The sequence below is a fragment of the Cryptomeria japonica genome, chromosome 11, assembly GCF_030272615.1.
Source record: "Cryptomeria japonica chromosome 11, Sugi_1.0, whole genome shotgun sequence".
NCBI classification, from domain to species: domain Eukaryota; kingdom Viridiplantae; phylum Streptophyta; class Pinopsida; order Cupressales; family Cupressaceae; genus Cryptomeria; species Cryptomeria japonica.
In genome coordinates, this window is record NC_081415.1 from 23,179,117 (window position 1) to 23,196,597 (window position 17,481).

The 17,481-nt window shown below is 35.3% G+C and overlaps 2 protein-coding genes across 2 annotated transcripts in view; one reads left to right on the top strand and one right to left on the bottom strand.

Moving 5' to 3' along the window:
- LOC131070816 (rhomboid-like protein 19) overlaps positions 1 to 17,481 on the bottom strand; it is an 86,948-nt gene that overhangs the window by 36,849 nt on the left and 32,618 nt on the right. Inside the window, exons 2-4 of the mRNA XM_058006474.2 lie at positions 11,138 to 11,262; positions 5,741 to 5,801; positions 967 to 1,133 (exon numbers count right to left, since the gene is read on the bottom strand). Coding sequence (XP_057862457.1) covers positions 967 to 1,133; positions 5,741 to 5,801; positions 11,138 to 11,262 — 353 coding nt within the window. The remainder of the gene's footprint in view (positions 1 to 966; positions 1,134 to 5,740; positions 5,802 to 11,137; positions 11,263 to 17,481) is intronic.
- Positions 14,889 to 15,468, top strand: LOC131859791 (uncharacterized). The gene is made up of 2 exons (XM_059213855.1): positions 14,889 to 15,093; positions 15,194 to 15,468. The coding sequence occupies exons 1-2, from the start codon at positions 14,961 to 14,963 to the stop codon at positions 15,367 to 15,369; spliced, it is 309 nt and encodes a 102-aa protein (XP_059069838.1). The 5' UTR covers positions 14,889 to 14,960; the 3' UTR covers positions 15,370 to 15,468.

Consider the following 17,481-nt stretch of genomic DNA (forward strand, 5'->3'; position numbering starts at 1 on the left):
GATGAAGATTAGGGGCAGCAGCATACTTTCATTGTTTTACTTTTAGTTTTGACTCTTGAGTCTTTGACGCGTTTGAGACTTTTGAGTCTCCGACATATATGATATATTGAAACTTGCAGCCTTTGGGCATTTTGATATTGATATAATTATATTCATGATATTGACAATGATTGCAGATTCAATGAATTATATTTATGAATGTGTATGAATTTATGAATTTTAAGTTTCAACTCAATTGCTACGTAATGTATATGATGATTGATGATTCTGATTCATGAATGATTTAAATTTTAGAATTTAAATTTAGATTTCTGATTTATCAATGTTACATTGTTATCATAAGAAATTATGAATATATTTGAAATTTCCATATATATATATATCCTCTGCTGCCCCCCCCATACCCTAAAATGGCAACAACAACAAAAAAAATCCATCCTAGAAACCAATTTCCCCGTCCCCCCATTTCCCCACCTCGGAAACTTGGAGTAACATAGTTTAATTCTTTTCTTCTTCATAGCTTCTAAGAAAACCTAAATGGATGCAAGATCATGAATAATGCATTCCATTTATCCATTTTCATTGGCTGTTGCATGTTTGAGCAAAATCTTGATTCCAAAAAAAAGCATCAAAGCACAGCTACTATTTCACATTTTGCAAGTAACACTGACATTACTATACTCAAAAAAGGTTCTTGATAGACAAAATCATATATTGGAAGATTTCTTGTCAAAATAGCAAATCATAGTTTAATACTTTAATTTATCTACTTAATTTCTCATAAATCAAAAGAAAAAAAAATTGCTCTGAGCCCAACACAACAGAGGGTAATGTTGTATTATATATATTTCAAATGTACTCTTTTTTGGCTAAACACATACAAAAGTAGGAAATACTGAATTTTTAATTTTAAACAACAATGATTTGTAGTTTACATGTATCCAATTACAGAATCTATGTACTTACAGAAAACTCTCCATCCTTGTAATGTAATACAAAAAGATGGTGGTGATGAACACACTGACTGAGGTGACAAAGTTCACAACAATAATGAATTTGAAAAACTCTCTTGAACCCCATATTGGTTCTAGTAGTTTTCCACTAAAAAGCAGGCCGATTATGCTTAGCACCAACTGTAAAAGACATAAAAAATTGTTATGAGGGTGATCTGATTCAAAGATTACATGTTAAAAATTAACAAAATTATAAACTGCAAGAAGGAATGCACCATGTCATATATTACATTTCTAATGCAGGAGCTTTATTGGGGAACAGAACGTGAGGAGGATAGGAAGTTAGATCCAGAAAGCAGATAAATTCACTCAAATGGGTACGAGGTGTCAAATGGAAAGATAAGAAATTCAAGCCATCAAGATCACAGCTGTTCCTAAAAAATGAAAAAAAGGCATACTCTAGCTCATAGAATTGAAGCCCATGGCAATATCGAAAATGCAATTTAGATTGAAATCTTAAAATTTCAACTGAAAAAATATGGAGTTTGATTAAACTATAGATTTCATTTTCATTGCTGTGCTTATAGAATTCAAATGAAGCCAATTACATAGGTAATATCTTCAAAACCAATTAATTATACATCGCATACATTTACTTTGGAACAATCATTCTTGAGTTATTTATCATAAAACTGTCCAGCATACCATATAGTTCGTTATCTTATAATAAAAGATATATTCCTCTTGATAGCTGTGATTCTTTGATTAAAACAACAGAAAGTTCAACAGAGAAAAAATTTGCTTCTACTTTGATCAATCAAACTTAGCTGCTTGGTTGAAAACAATGGCAGACCTTGTGATTCCTGAGTTCTCCGAACATGATTAAAACCTTTGAAAAAAGACTACACACTGCTCATGAATTTAAATAGTTGGATTAACATAAACACCCATTTATATATCTAAGGCATCATCAAAATAGGAACAATCATGATGAATCAAACTTAACGATAAAATCTCAATCTAGGGATTCTCATTCCACTCAAAATTTGGGTTGCACCTTCCTCGAGACTTGTTCCCATAGTGTGGATTAAGGCTGCTTAGTCAAATAATAAACTGTACATAGAACAAACCTAGACTCTGAAAGTCTAAATACCTTTTCACCACTGTAAAGTGTAAACTACAATTGGAACAAAAATTCCCCAATTCTAACAATATGTTTATAGTTATATCACTGTTTCTGGAAATGTCAAGTTGTTTTGTTTTGAAAATCCCCTTCGCTGTTGGTAGAAGATATCAATCTAGATTCGATCAGCAATCTGGTAAATAACAAACTAAATTTTTGGAACTGAATCGACCATGAGCGAATGTATAGATAAGTAAATGATTTATAATTAAAAAAAAAATCACTATTTCATTGATAGGTGAGGTATATACAACTATCTTTGAGACTAAATGTAACTTATTTCTCACAAATTATAAAAAAACAAAGGCATAAATCTCTAGAGAGATGCACAGGGCTGCAAGTTCCAAGGCAAAGTCCATTTTGCTAAGTGAACAGAGTGGTTGCACTGTGAATCCCAATGCATGCCAGGGTGTTTTAGTCCAATCTGAGCTGGGATTGAATGTTCCAAAACGTGGTTGCATTGGATTGATGTAGATGGAAATGTAGTGGACTCAACGGATGATGCACTGAGTTCTTTGCTCTCTATATGTGTAATGCCCTGCCTTAATAATCTTTTTGCACCGTTCTTAGGAGGAATTCCAATATATACATATTCCGAAAATCATCTTATCAATAAGACTTCACAATTTTCTCAAAGGCTGGAGGACAGTAGATAGGGACTTAAGCATTCACAGTATTCTTTTCCTTATGATCGGCAATATGCGGAGCATAAGAATGTTAATCTTAAACACACCATAAACAAACAAATAATTAATTGCATTGGTTCCAGGCAGCCATGTGATATGAAAGGGCAGCAATTAACCTTGTAAGAGACACATCTTATGAAGAAGGATGCCCATTGCAAAGGTTGTGACCATATGCCTTCTCTTGAAGGATATATAGGGCAGAGAATTATCATTTGGAAGAAGGCATCGTGAAGAATCAGATCAGATTGTCTAAAAACAGGAAAAAGCAGATCAAAGGGAATTAGAAGTTCTCCTACATATATAATCTGCATTCATCGAGTCAGAGCAGAAGTTCTTATATGTAAAACCTGCATTCATCAAGGAACTGGATCAGATCAGTTATACATAATCTGCAACAGCAGACTTGGATCTAATAACCTGCAATTGGAAGACTTGTGATCTAGCAAGTAATTGGTATGCAATATGAGGGTCTTGCTTAACATATAATCTCATATGTGGTATTAAGATAATTAAGAATGGGAATTGCTAATCCATCTAGACTCTTAAGATTATTTAATTAATCAATTTATTCTCCTATGAACAATCATGTAGTAGTTGGCAAGGTAATACGATTGGGAAAGCAGATACAGGTTCCCCTCTAAGTAGGCCACCCCAAGTTGGATGGAATTGTCTTGGTTGGATGTTCCTGCCACTTGTGGGCCAAGGGGTCGAGTTTTTTTGGTTGGATGCTCCACACCCTTTGGCTTAGTTGTGGCGAATGGCTCCACACCCTTATGGAAATAATTGGCTTATGAATTATATTTCAAATGTTGACTAACATTATTGCAGAGGTTAAACCAAAGTTTATGTTAGAAAGGAAATTGTTAATTGGTAAGTTGTATCTTAATGAGCTATATTTCTTATTTTAATTGAACTTGTCATTTTAGGGCAAGATTTAGGAACATCCCCAGATAGGGGACATTACAATATGCTGTGAATATTACAAAAGGGTAGCTATCTCAGAGAAGAGATATGAAGCTACAACCCTCTCTGATTTTTACATCTGGATGGAAATTTCCTATATGGTTATTTTTAGCAGGAAATGAACATATCAAAAACAGAAAGTGAAAAATTTCACATGGAATCTGAAAAGTTATGCAACAAGCTTTCCCCAAAGAAATTGATGAGATATGTTATTACATGAGATCATCAAAGCATATAACTTGGGTTTCTTGAATTTTTGGGATTTCTAGTTGACCTTTTTTTGCATTTTGGGGGCCTTCAAAGATATTTTTTTCAAAAAATCAGATTTTCCAAAAGGAAGAGGAATGACGTAAAAAATCAACATATCTTACAGTCAAAATTTTGGGCATGGTAAACAAACCATAACTTTAGCAAGGCAACCATATTAATGGGACATAGAACTGTCAGCTGCTGGATCAATATTGCTATCAACTCTTACAGGCTGCAAATAGAGTTCACCAGTGTAGGCCCAACACAGACATTATCTATTTGGTATGTTGCTAGACAGAAACCCTAAGCCTGTCAAGAAAACCCTTATGGTGGCTATGTAAAGAGATTTAAGGGCACTAAAAGCACCATACAAATATGAAAGTTACACCTTCAAATATTGAATCAACTTCCTTAAGTAACAGATTACAAATCAGGTAGAGGAATTGCTAATTGAAATGCAATTTGAGAAATTAGTGTAGTGCTTGCAGACTCTACTAGGATGCTGCAAAAATATGCATTACATTAAACACACTACTCATATTATTACCTAACATAAATGCTAGGCTTCTTATGAGACCTAATCCTCAGTCATTCATAGTACATACAATTATCTGGCCTGAGGGTTTCCCTAAATGCCATATTATTGAGGAGCTTCCACCTAATTTTTGTAAATGGTATTGTGACTTCAACATACAGAGATGCAGATGCACTGTCTGCTCCGCTTGAAAAGCAGATTCAACACTACTAGCTCACCATACATCTTGGATCTATTCTGTTTTTTATAAAGGTAGATTAAAGATGTGGAAATAGTATGGTTCTGAACAGATATTGAGCTCATAACCGTGTTTCTCACTAAATATATAAGAGTACAAAATACGAACAAAATAGCATCTGATATACATCCTGTTCAAGAGAGCATATAAATGAAACATGCTAATTTGCAGTATACATGAATGTTCAATCTGTTACATGCAATTACACAGTTTCCTACAGAAATAAGTCCACTCTTTTCTTTCTTCAGATGAAACCATCCAATTCTATTTTTTTATCAGAGCATCTTCGATCCAACATCTAAAAATAAGCATACAAACAGATACATTAGTTAGTTTTCACTAAGATATAGAAAGAAAAATTATATTTGATATCAAACAATACGCAGAATTACAAATCATATATATAGTGAGACATTGGACAATTTTATTGAACTCTGCCTCATTTTAATTCCAGTTATCTATTAAAAAGACCATGTCTGTAATCTTATCATTTATCCTAATGATGAATGACAGAGTGTGGTCCAAGATGTCAATCCTCTAAATCCTTTACACAATTTTATGGGAAGAGTTTTTTTAATATTGTGGATTGCAGAAGCTTTAAGTCTTTAATTACAAGTCATCTTAAAATAACTTGAGTCCTTTGATCTTGATTCTTCTCCCATCTGTTTCTGATTATTAATACAGGAATTTACAACTCCAACTTCATACTTAGCAAAACAAATAACTAGGCAATACTTTATCAACAAAATAGAAATTAACACATTACAAGACACATGCATCCCTCACCTAGCTGGCTGTAAAATGTAAACTGAGATCCTTTGGAGATAAGCCTCAACAATGAAAAGATTTTAAACTTGTTGAACCAGATTGACAAACAAGATATAGCACATCCAAGATAATTTTCTTTTCCAGAAATACAACAATAATAATTACCCCAAACACTGAGTGCTCTAAGTAGCCTGCAGTAATTAGATTCCATGCAAAAGGGACAGTCCTGCAAAGCCAGAACAGAGATTACAACTAGAACCAATTGAAAATTAAAAACAATAATGCAAAACATGAAAAAAAATATTATTTCTATTTACTTCCTCTGTCTTCAAAGAGAAAGCTATTTTTAAAGCCAGAAAAAAAATTTACAACTAAAATGAAAAGGATTTCTGGAGTACGCTAGTAAATAGGGTACATGTATACCAGAAGAGTGTGACATGAGCCAAGCTGCATTAAAAGATAAAACAAGTGATTTGAAAAAAATCCTCCAATTTGCACTTATCTCCAATTGTCTTTATTATATTATCCGACATGATGCTAGTCGATTTAAGGAGTCTGAATGTCTGCCAATAATTTCATCTGTTGAGTTTTATAAATCCATTCTTGACGCACCTTGACCTTCTCTCTAGATATCAAAACTGCAGGAAGATTTTCAAAAATGCACTCCTAGATACGCATTCAAATGAGAATCCAGGTGCCAGGGCTGAGGCTTTTAGTCTAAATACCAGGATTGGCTTTTAGGAAACAACTGCTCCTAAAGAGCTTGCTATGATGAACTTCTTGTGGGAGCAGAAACGTGACAAAATGAAAAGTTATTTTACTCATCTAATTAAATGTAATATACATAATACTTATACCTCTAGAATTTTTCTTTGTGCAAGTGGAGAAAAAGTTTACCAATCTGCATACATTTATTTTCATAGTTGAATGTAAACTGTTTGTTCATCTAAAAGCCAAAATGTTATGTATGGTAACTATTTATACAAGTTGTTGAGGATCTATGTTTCTAAGCATTTAAGTTTAACGCACAATAACTATTTATAATTGTTTTGTAATTAATAAGAAGTCAGATAATTGATACGTTACATTGAAAGGAAGCAAAAAAGTGGAACACTTCCTACACTAATCTATGAAAGGAGGTTTATGCAAATAAATTAGATCTTTCAAGTTACGAATAAATATACACAATTAAAACAATATATAATAACACGGTGATTTACGTGGGAGAAAAACTTTCCAAGAGAAAAACCACATTCCAAAGACCTAATGTATTATTTAATAATCAATGGTTACAATACACTTGTGGATTCTAAGTCTTTACAAGAGTATCACCAACTAGAGATCTAAAGTAATTCTAGCAACATAGCGGTACCTACAAAACTCACTATCGAAACCTCCATCTTGAGCATCCAATAAATAGGAGAGAAAATATAGGAAACTATCAAACAGTAATTAGGAAACCTTATATTAAAACCACCAAAAATATCACATTCAAATCCTCAATTAAAAGTCCAACACCCAAATCTCAAGATGAGTCCACAAGCTAAAAATAACATATTCCCTCCACGTGCCATAAGTTTATCATAATGACATAATCCACTCACCAACTTGGGTGCTCTATTTTGGCTCCATTATCTTCATTCAAAAATGATGCATAATAACATGTGTCATAAGTTGGTCAACAAGTATAACTCTCTTTTGCAACTCTTTTATGTGTCATAAATGTTTTTACATTTTCAATGTAGGAGGCCCAACTTCTAGATGCCATAATCTATGACCTAAGAGGGCATTTGGGGCCTGTTTTTAAAAATTATAGAGTTTGAAGAAATCTAACTGCCAAGTATCCAGGAACTGTTGCCAAACAACCCAGATTATTTATTTTGGCCAACAACCTCTATAGCCCAAACAAAAGAGTTTTTCTATTTTATAGCATAAAAATTGTGTTTTTATGTCTTATTAATATTAAAAGCAAGGTTGAGACACATCTTAATATACATAATGAATGAGACCAAATTCTTGGTTATCCTACCATACAAAGTTGTAGCAAACAACACAAGCAACCATCTACAGTTCCTTCGCAGTTGTAAACATTAATTTTTTTATATTAATTAAAATGCTTCAATCAAAAGCATTTATATCATCTTATCTCCAACTTCATTTCATATTAACCATTGCTATTCAGGTCAATTTAGTTACAATAGCATTTCCCACTAGATGGGCAAGGATTCTCAGTCATAAGTATTTGGAATGTCAAGATAAGGAGCACATCCTTACAATTAAAAATCCACTGAAGGGCTCGGCAATATGGAATTTTATGCTGTCATGTAGACCTGTGATAACCAACCACATCACATGGCAACTAGGTAATGGAGAATCGGTTTAACTTTTGGGAGGATTCATGGGAGGATCTCAATACTCTAGAGAAGGATGTTAGATTGGGAGAATTGAAGCAAATCACCAAAGATAGGTGGGGATCCAAGGTTTCAGAATACTTAGAAAAGGCTGAAGAGAATGCCCTGATTGAATGAAGATGGAAATCTTTGTCAGCTTTGAATCTGAGTAGGGAACAAGAAGACTTATTTTTGGAGGTTTTGAAGGATAGAACGGTATTGTTAACAAGTGAGAAGGATGAACCCATTGGTGTGGATCAAGAAAGGGCAGATATTCAGTAAAGATTGAGTATAAATTTCTTGAATTGGCATGGGAAGAGGAAGGATGGCTGAATCAATTATGCTGGAACAAAAATTGTCTTCCTAAAGCGGGATCCTTTGCGTGGTTGGCCCCAAGAGTACGCATTCTTACTGGGGAGTGGCTCAAAAATATTGGCTTTCCAGGTCCATTTAGATGCATGTTGTGCAAAGAAAATGAGAAAACTGTGGATCACTTATTTCTACATTGCGAGTTTGCGAATCAGTGTTGGAAATTCATCCTTTAAAAACTTGGTTGGTCCATTCCATGCCCTGCCTCATTGAAGGAGATATTCCAGGGGTAGAATTTTTACGACAAGAATACGACCTTTTCTAGTAATTGGCAAGTTTGCCCTCGGTATTAATCTAGGAAATTTGGAAGGAGAGGAATCGAAGAATATTTCTAGGGAAAGAAACTAAGCTGGAAAATATGTTCAACAAATTTAAGAATGAAATTTCGGAATTGGTCAATGTTGCCACTGCAAGACAGAACCCAGCAAAATTTCCATTTTGTCAGTCAAACAATTTGCTACAGAAACAATGGACAATGCTCAAAATCCCGCCCGTTAATGGGAATGCATGGGTTAATCCATCCTTCTGTAAGGACAAATTGTTGAATGGGTAAAACCAAAGGAAGGGTGTGTCAAAATTAACTTTGATGGAGCTTCGAAGGGAAACCTTGGGCATTCGGAGGCAGGTTGTGTGGCCAGGCATTGGTTGGGAATCATCTTGGCCATTGGTGCTAAGGTGGAAGATGGAACTAATAATGAAGCAGAGGTCAAAGCGACTTTTCTCACTGTAAACTTGGCAAGCAATATATTGATATCAAATCTTCATCTGGAAGGGGATTTGCAAATAATCATTAATTCAATAGTGAATGAAGAATCTCAGGTATGGAAAATAAATAAATATATAAAATTAATAAAAGCCAAACTTCAAACATTTAGAAATTTCAAAATTACCCACACCTACAAAAGTGAAAATGGGCAACAGCATCAAATAACAATGATGGGAAGGAAGTGTGGAAGGACTTTCGAGCGGCTCACATTGATGACAAGTTAGTACACTGTACGTCGCACAACCAAGAGATAAAATGGACAGGATGTTAGATTTGGCGAGTCTACTAAAAGATTTGAAGCATGTAAACGGTGCTCATCAAAGATTGCGAAGGTGGTGGTGACTACTTCACATTTTTCTTGCAGAAACAAGTAGCCGGTAGGTGTGTTGCAGAGGATATGGAGATTTATTTCAGCCTGAGAACAAAGAAGCAGAAAATGGCTTTTTTGGGAAAATTACAAATGATAGACTAAGAAATGTCTTCTCCATCAATGACCCAATGTTTCTGCAGATTGTCAAAATGCTTTTTGGAGATGAGTTTATGGCTGCAGAATACAAGTAGAGGACCAGTGTTGATATTGTGTCCATGTTATTAGCTTGGTGTTTGGAATTTGGGAGTAAAGAGGATGCTCACTGGATTATGAATGAATGTGTCAAAGCTTAGTGGTGCTACAGTTTGGAGGCATTCATAGCCATAGCTATTCTTGAAGAGGGCTTCAAAGCTAGAGAGGGAGACTGGTTACATGTTGTGGATTTTCTCCCTCTGTTGCATCCATTCTTATTGTGGCGTGCGTCCAATGACAAGGAAGATAGACAAGCTGAAGTGCAGGTCGGGTGGAGACATTTGAAAGAGTACTTGCAGGAACAGAAGGTGAAGAAGCCGTTAGAGATGATGCCAACAAGGAGCAAAAAAGAAAAGAAATTGAAATTCTCTAAAGATGATTACTGGCAAGGATAGTAAGGGTGTTTGGGTTTAGTTGTTTTGATAAATTTCGATGCATTTTTAAGAACTTTGAAATTTTGTGCAATACTTTGTAAATTTTGTATTTGATAAGCATCAAATTTCTCGGATGACTATATTTTTGGTATTGTAATGGATGTATAGGGGTTCCATTCTAAACTGTTTATATTTTTTGAAAGTAGGCGTTGTTTGGAACGGTGTAAATGGGAATATTAGTAGTAGAAAGATACATTAACGATTTTTGTATAAATTTTGGAGAATTAATACAAATGATGCAGGTATATCCTGCCTTTACCAATCAAAAAGAAAAACATTTCCCATTAGATTAAAAATATAAATATCTGCTTAAAATGAAAAGAATCAACTGAAAGAGAGGAGTATATATCCCAGTCTAAAATAATTCTAGCAAGAGTTTAGGTTCTCTACCAATTGCACGGACATTTATAACACATTTGAAAAAGTGGTTTTACATACTACTTCAAAAAGTATCTTCATCAACCCAAAACTTGAGGAATAATGGAAATGATATTTACTGATTGTGGCAGACAGGTATGCATGTGCATATCATTTTTGTAAGAATTTTCGATGGGACAAAACTTTCAAAATCTGATGACAAAAACAAAACAAAACTGAAGATTGCAGAAACATAATACAACTGCTATTCCACTATGGATGCAAATGTATTTACAAGGGTGCTCAAGAGTAAGTTACAAGTGGGTATACATAGGATACTCCACCAAGAGATGTAAACACACAAACAATGTGAGACAACGATGTAGTTACACGGGTTTATAACACCAAAAAACGAGAGAAGTACAAGGCACATGATGCATGTGCAATCTATCTGAGTACATACCTACCTAAGTAAACTTATCCTATCCCAGGTGTATATAATGTAATAAAATAGTTAACTGAATGCAAAAATAAAATAACAAACCAACAAATTTTTAATAATAGTGGGATACTTCTTGCTGTTTAAGCGTTCAAGAATCATATCACAAATTAAAAAAATAAACAATGCATATGTTTGAGATATTATAAAACCCCAAAAATTGAGCATAATGATAAGAGCCATACTTCCCAGGAACTAGAGCTAAATATTCGATAGTCGACGGAAAAATCTGGGATACAACGTTTCCAATCACAAGTACCACTGCAAGACCTTTACAAAGATGTGTGAAACCTGTGAAGAGGCCAACACCCTGACATCCAGTCAACAATGAACCAAATGCATTAGAAACTTAACAGAGATTCAACTATATCAATTTGCAAGTGGAACAAAGTGTGCACCTGAGTAACGCACACATAATAATTTAAAACTTTGAGATATCAAACAAGATAACAAGATCTTCTGAAATTTCCAGTATACGCTAAAACTTAAAAACATTAGTGTTTAACTACAACAAATACCAATACTACTAAATAATCTATCGCTCATTTATTTCATGAGTATGATAGTGATGTTCTAGGGTCCAATTTAAGTATCACCATCCATCTTCTGCTCATATATATTATTGTGTTGATTAGTCTGTTATTCTCACATAGCATAGGATAACATTTATTTACATAGTGTATGAACACATCATTGAGAATTTGGATAAATAGTTTACTTCTTCCAATCAGAATGTAACAGTATATAGATGGATGGCATGATCAGTGAAGAGTTAAGTGCTTGAATAATCATAATGCATTTACACAGCTTTTATCAGGTTTTTATTGTGCTTGCTTCATGAATCAATGCACTACATGTTATTTTATCCATATTTATTGTCTAAGTGAAATTTGAAATGGGAGGTGTTCCAGTAATTTGAATCATCTCTAGAAGTCCTCAATCAATAATCCAATATGAAGATACAGACCAGTGTTGATCTGCATGAATATGATATTTGAAGCACAAATACAGACACGTTTTACTATTTTAAATAACACTTCGTTCCGATTTGGGCATATTGATACTACCACAAGATCTTGAATTGAGTTCAGTTCAGATGGCAGTCTGTTTTCAGGTCACAGGTTTATTTTAGCTTCCTTTTGTAGGGTGGCTTGCATGTTTCAAAAATGCTTTGTTGTTTGGAGATTACATAATACCTAGTTCATCCCAATCAGTATCATTTATTAAAAATCATTTACTTCTTTTGCTGGCATTTACATGCCTGAGTTTTTGTGAGTAAATCACCATGCAAAGAGATAATTATGCAATCGTAATATGTATAAGTAACAATGTCTTTAAGTGGTTCACTACTATCCCTTTGACACTAATTTTAACTTAACAGCATTATATTATTTAACAATATTATATTATATTGATTTAAATTGTGAAACTTAATTCTTTCTGATTATCAATATTAAATTTTTCTGATTTAGAAGAATGTTTATATATTAGTTTGCAACTTTGCATTACATGTCAGATATTTCTGAAGTATATTACTGTTTATATTGCTTAAACTAGACAACATATATACTTGACGATGGCAACATTATTACATGGATCAGCCAACGTACCAGACTGTTCCTTTTGACCAGGTTATAATCCTTGGCAAGCAGACCTCAATTCTCAATTGTAATTTAGACACTATTCTGTGGCTGAATTCCTTAATCTTCTCCGTACTGGGTTACAACGATTTGCTGGACCCTTTAATACGTGTGATGCTGGAGTGATTGGCTACGTGGGAAGGATGTGTCTCCTTATTTTCAAACGGTGCCTTTTGACTAAGGTTTGCAGCCTTAAGTCATTATCGTGTTATTTAAGTAATAGCCTTGTTAGCTATTACTAATGCATTGCCTTGTAAAATATTAGTAAAGGTTAATTCAATTAATCTTAGATAAATACATTGATTAATTAATTAATTTTGGATAAATACAAGATAGAAGATAAACACATTAATATTAATTAATATAATAAAATATTATATTGCTAATTCATTTAATTAATATTGTGTTGTTTAATCAATTAATTAATATTAGATGAATACATTGATAATGGCCATGTTCTGAAGAATAAATTTAAGAGAGATAAATTTTAGAAATTTATTATCATTATTGAATAATCTGATCAAGGGAACAGGCTATTACATGCCACATACCTGTTAGTTTTAATTAGGGTGAATGGCGGATTCCAATTGCCTAAGGCAACATTGGAATCTGCCCTTAAGGGCTGGGCCCTTTTACCTTGAAAGGGTAACGTGTACCCTTTAGGGTTGGGCCCTCCTCACACGCTACTCTCCAATAGGGCCGACCCTATAACTCACGCCTCATGATATGCCTCTCACCCATAGAAACGGGACTCGCCCAGACTCGACGAGTTAGGCCCGGCGAGTCCCAGGGGCTCGGACTCGGACTTGTCCGAGTTTGGAGTAAACTCACCAGACTCGCCGAGTTGGCGAGTTTGGCCCAAACTCACCAAACTCGGCAAGTCTCGAGCCCCTGACTCGACCAGCGTCAAGCCAAAAGGAAAACACAAAAAAAAATTATTTTACAATGTTTTTTATTAAAGTCCGTTTTTTTATGTTAATTATCTTCTATCCCTAAAAGTGACTTTCATTTCATTCACTTGCAAAAAAAAGAGGAGTAAAGTGAGTTGGGAAGAAAAACAAGGGTGCATAGAAGAAAAACCAGCAAGGAGGAAGCTCAAGTTTTCTTCAATTTGTCACATTGGAGCTGCATTGTGTTTCGATTTGGTGCATCAAGAGTTGGATAGGAAGACTTTGCAGCTCGTTTCAAGCTTGTTGTAAGAGGTACAGTTGTTTTTTTGAAGATTAGTTTGTTTCTTGTATGCAAAAATTCCATTTTCTATTCATTTATTTTGAAAGTTTTACATTTTCTTTCAAAATCTTTTGTATGTTTGTATGTAGCATGTAGTATGTAGTTGTAGTGTTGTACTATGTAGGGTTTGTAAATTTCTTTTTTTCTAAAGTAGGGTTTGACAAACCCTACTTTAGTTTTTTTGAATGTATGTAATATGTATTAATTTTATTTTGTATTTGTAATGTTTTATTGCAGCAAACTTCACTTTATTATTTGCCTCAACTTCAAGTTTCACAAAACTATCCTAAAATGTCTACTTCAGCTTCTAGACCCCCCATTAGAAAGGACCCTGCTTGGAAATATCATGAGGATTTTTCAGGGCAAGGAAAGGGGCAAACAAAATGTATGTTTTGCAAAACAATATTCCATGGAGGTATATATAGGCTGAAATACCATATTGTTGGTGTGCGTGGACATGATGCCGAACCATGCCTAAAAGCAGTCCCTGAGGCATGAATGTTATGTAATGGTTGAGGAGATTGAAAGGAAAAAAAAACAAAAGGAGGATCAAGCGGCCATTGGGAGAGAGACAGTTTTAGGAAGAGGGACACAATTAGGTTGTGTTGGAGGCCCTTCTTCCTTACCTCCATATTGTCCCACTCAGTTTGCTACTGCTAGTGCTTCCATTTCTGCTTCTGCTTCTATAAGTGGTAGTGCCGCCGCCACTTCTCATGCTCCTACCACTAGTAGTTGTAGTGGGAGTGTTACCATTTGACCTAGGATTCGTAAATCTGGTTGGATTCCTTCTTTGTGCCTCGCACTACTCCTGGGTCCCAACCGTCGCTTGAGGGCATGGGTTGGAACAAGGAGGTCCATGATACTGCTAAAATGGCAGTTGGCAAGTTTTGGAGCTACAGCTGTATTCCATTCTTTGTAGCCAAGTGAATGTTTTACTAACTTTTATGTTTGATAACTTTGATTGTTTTAATTTTTATACTTAACTTATCTCATTGAATTTTTATACTTAACTTATCTCATTGAGTTTCTTTGCGACAGGTCTCTTTATTGGCAACAAATGGTTGATGCCATTACCATATGTGGGGCGGGGTTCAAAGCCCCTAGTGAGAGGGATTTGAGGGGACCCATTTTGTCTCAAATGGTGGATGATGTGAAGAAGGATTTAGATGAACAACGCCAGATATGGAGCACTAAAGGTTGCACCATCATGACTGAAGGTTGGACGGATAGGAGAAATAGAACTCTCCTTAATTTTCTTGTTTCTTCCGCAGGTGATTGATTAATTTTAGTTTCATATAGTCTTTAATTTTTTATTTTTTATCTAATGGTTTATTGAATGATCATTGACCTAGCTTTATTTTTTTATTTCAGGGGGCACCATTTTCATCAAGTCCATTGATGCCTCCGCCCATTGCAAGAATGCCACCTACCTATGTGAGCAGATAGAGGAGGTGATTGAAGATGTGGGTGAGGAGAACGTGGTACAGGTGGTGACCGACAATGCAGCAAATTATGTTGCTGCAGGTAAACTTTTGATTACAAACTAATTTTGTTTGCAAATTAATTACTATCTTGTAGTTTGTACCTCCGTTAATTACAATTTACAATGCAACAAATTATGTTGCTGCAGGTAGACTATTGATGGAGAGGCACCCATCTATAGTTTGGACTCCATGTGCTGCTCATTGCATTGACCTCATGTTGGAAGATATTGGAAAAATCCCATGGGTCAAGAGATGTGTAGAAAGGGCAAGAAATGTCTGCAAATTTGTATATAATCATTCATGGGTGTTGGCTCTTATGAGACAATACACAAAGCAGAAGGAGTTAGGTCGTCCAAGAATCACAAGATTTGCCACAAACTTCCTCACATTGCAGTCCATGCTTAGGTCTAAGTCTGCCTTGAGACATATGATTGTTGGTGAGGAGTGGTCTTCCTCATCCTATGCTACTACCCCTACAGGGAAAGATATGGCAGACTACATTTTTTATGAGCAAGGCTTTTGGGTCCCTTGTGATGAGATAGTGAAGGTAATTTTTTTATAAATTCTACAATTTCACTTCATGTTTTATAACTTATTATATGTATTCTCTTATTTGCTCATTTTTCTAAATAACACAATATTTTCAATTTTGCAGTTTGTTAAGCCCTTGGTGGTTTTGTTGCGAGTTGCGGATGGAGATAAGCCCGCAATGGGCTATATATATGAGGGCATGGATAGGGCGAAGGAGGCCATCAGATTCATCTATGGAGGAGATGAGAGCAAGTATGGTCCCATTTGGGAGATCATTGATAGGAGATGGCATCATCAGCTTCATAGGCCCATCCATGCGGCAGCCTATTATCTAAATCCGGCATTCCGTTTTATCCCTTCTTTCAAGGCTGATGTGGAGGTCCTTAATGGGCTATATGCAATCATGGAGAAGATGGGACCTGCTGTTACTTCTCAGATAGACCTTTTTCGAGAGCTACAGTTGTTCTCAGATGCACAAGGGGAGAAAATTCTCTCGTCCTGCCCCCAAAGACGGTAGGACAACTATGATGCCAGGTAAAAATAAATTGTAAGGCTTAATTTTAGTTTTATTCAATACTATATTGTAACTTCTTATATGAGTTCATGAGTGAGACTGATTTTATTTATTTTTCTCATTTCAAACTCAAATCATTGGTGGAACTTTTTTGGCCCAGAGAAACCAAATATTCAGAAGTTTGCCATTCGCATCTTGAGCCAACCATGCAGTGCATCAGGTTGTGAGCGCAATTGGAGTATGTTTGAGCACATACACTCCAAGAGGCGCAATAGATTATCTGTGGAGAAGATGAATGATCTCGTCTTTGTTCACTACAACCTCCGCCTGAGAATGTGAAAGAATGCATTAGTTGACATGTCTCCTATCATTCTAGATGAGGTTGATCTTGAAGCAGAGTAGGCCAATGAGAATCAGACAGCTCCTGGGACTCCTACAGCTGTATTTAGTGATGATGATATTGATTGGATCGACTAGGTAGATATAGAGGCTGAGGCTGTAGCCATGGCAGAGGAGGAGCAGAGAGCACGAGCAGAGACAGGAAATACTGAGACTCAGAGTGACACAGCTGTTCCTGATGTTGGTGAGCATGACACAGTTGTTCCTGATGTTGGTGAGCATGGCATGGTGTCACGGGGAGCGACTATGGCTGCTGAATCATCCAAGACCTACTTTAAATGCCTTCGCAAGGGGCCAGGGCGAGAGGGTGCACGGCCCTCTCAGCCATAGGCTTGTACACTTGTAGTTGTATTTAGTATTTACTATTTACCTTTGGTATTTGTATGAAACATTTGATGATGATCATATGATGACATGGATTTTTTATTCCATGAGTTTTGTAATATTGTATACATTTGACAATATTTATATATCTATATTTGTTATTTTCTTCAGCTACAATTTGCGTTTATGCTTATGTGATTGATGTATACTTGTGTATGTAATCAAATGAGCCGAGTCTGATGATGTTTTTGTGTCTTTAAGGTGTATTCAATAAAGGGTGTCTGAAACAAGTTTTAAATCTTTAAAAATCTCTAAATTTCTTGAGTTTTTCACTTTCCCAAGTCCAGCCGAGTCTGACGCCGAGTCCCGAGTCCGAGTCTGAGTCGGCCTTGCCGAGTCCGAGCCGA

Bases quoted from the DNA above. Each gene is read 5' to 3' on its own strand.
- LOC131859791 (XM_059213855.1), top strand. From the start codon at position 14,961: ATGGTGGATGATGTGAAGAAGGATTTAGATGAACAACGCCAGATATGG. The intron at 15,094-15,193 runs GTGATTGATTAA...TTTTTATTTCAG, and splicing joins TTTTCTTGTTTCTTCCGCAG to GGGGCACCATTTTCATCAAG.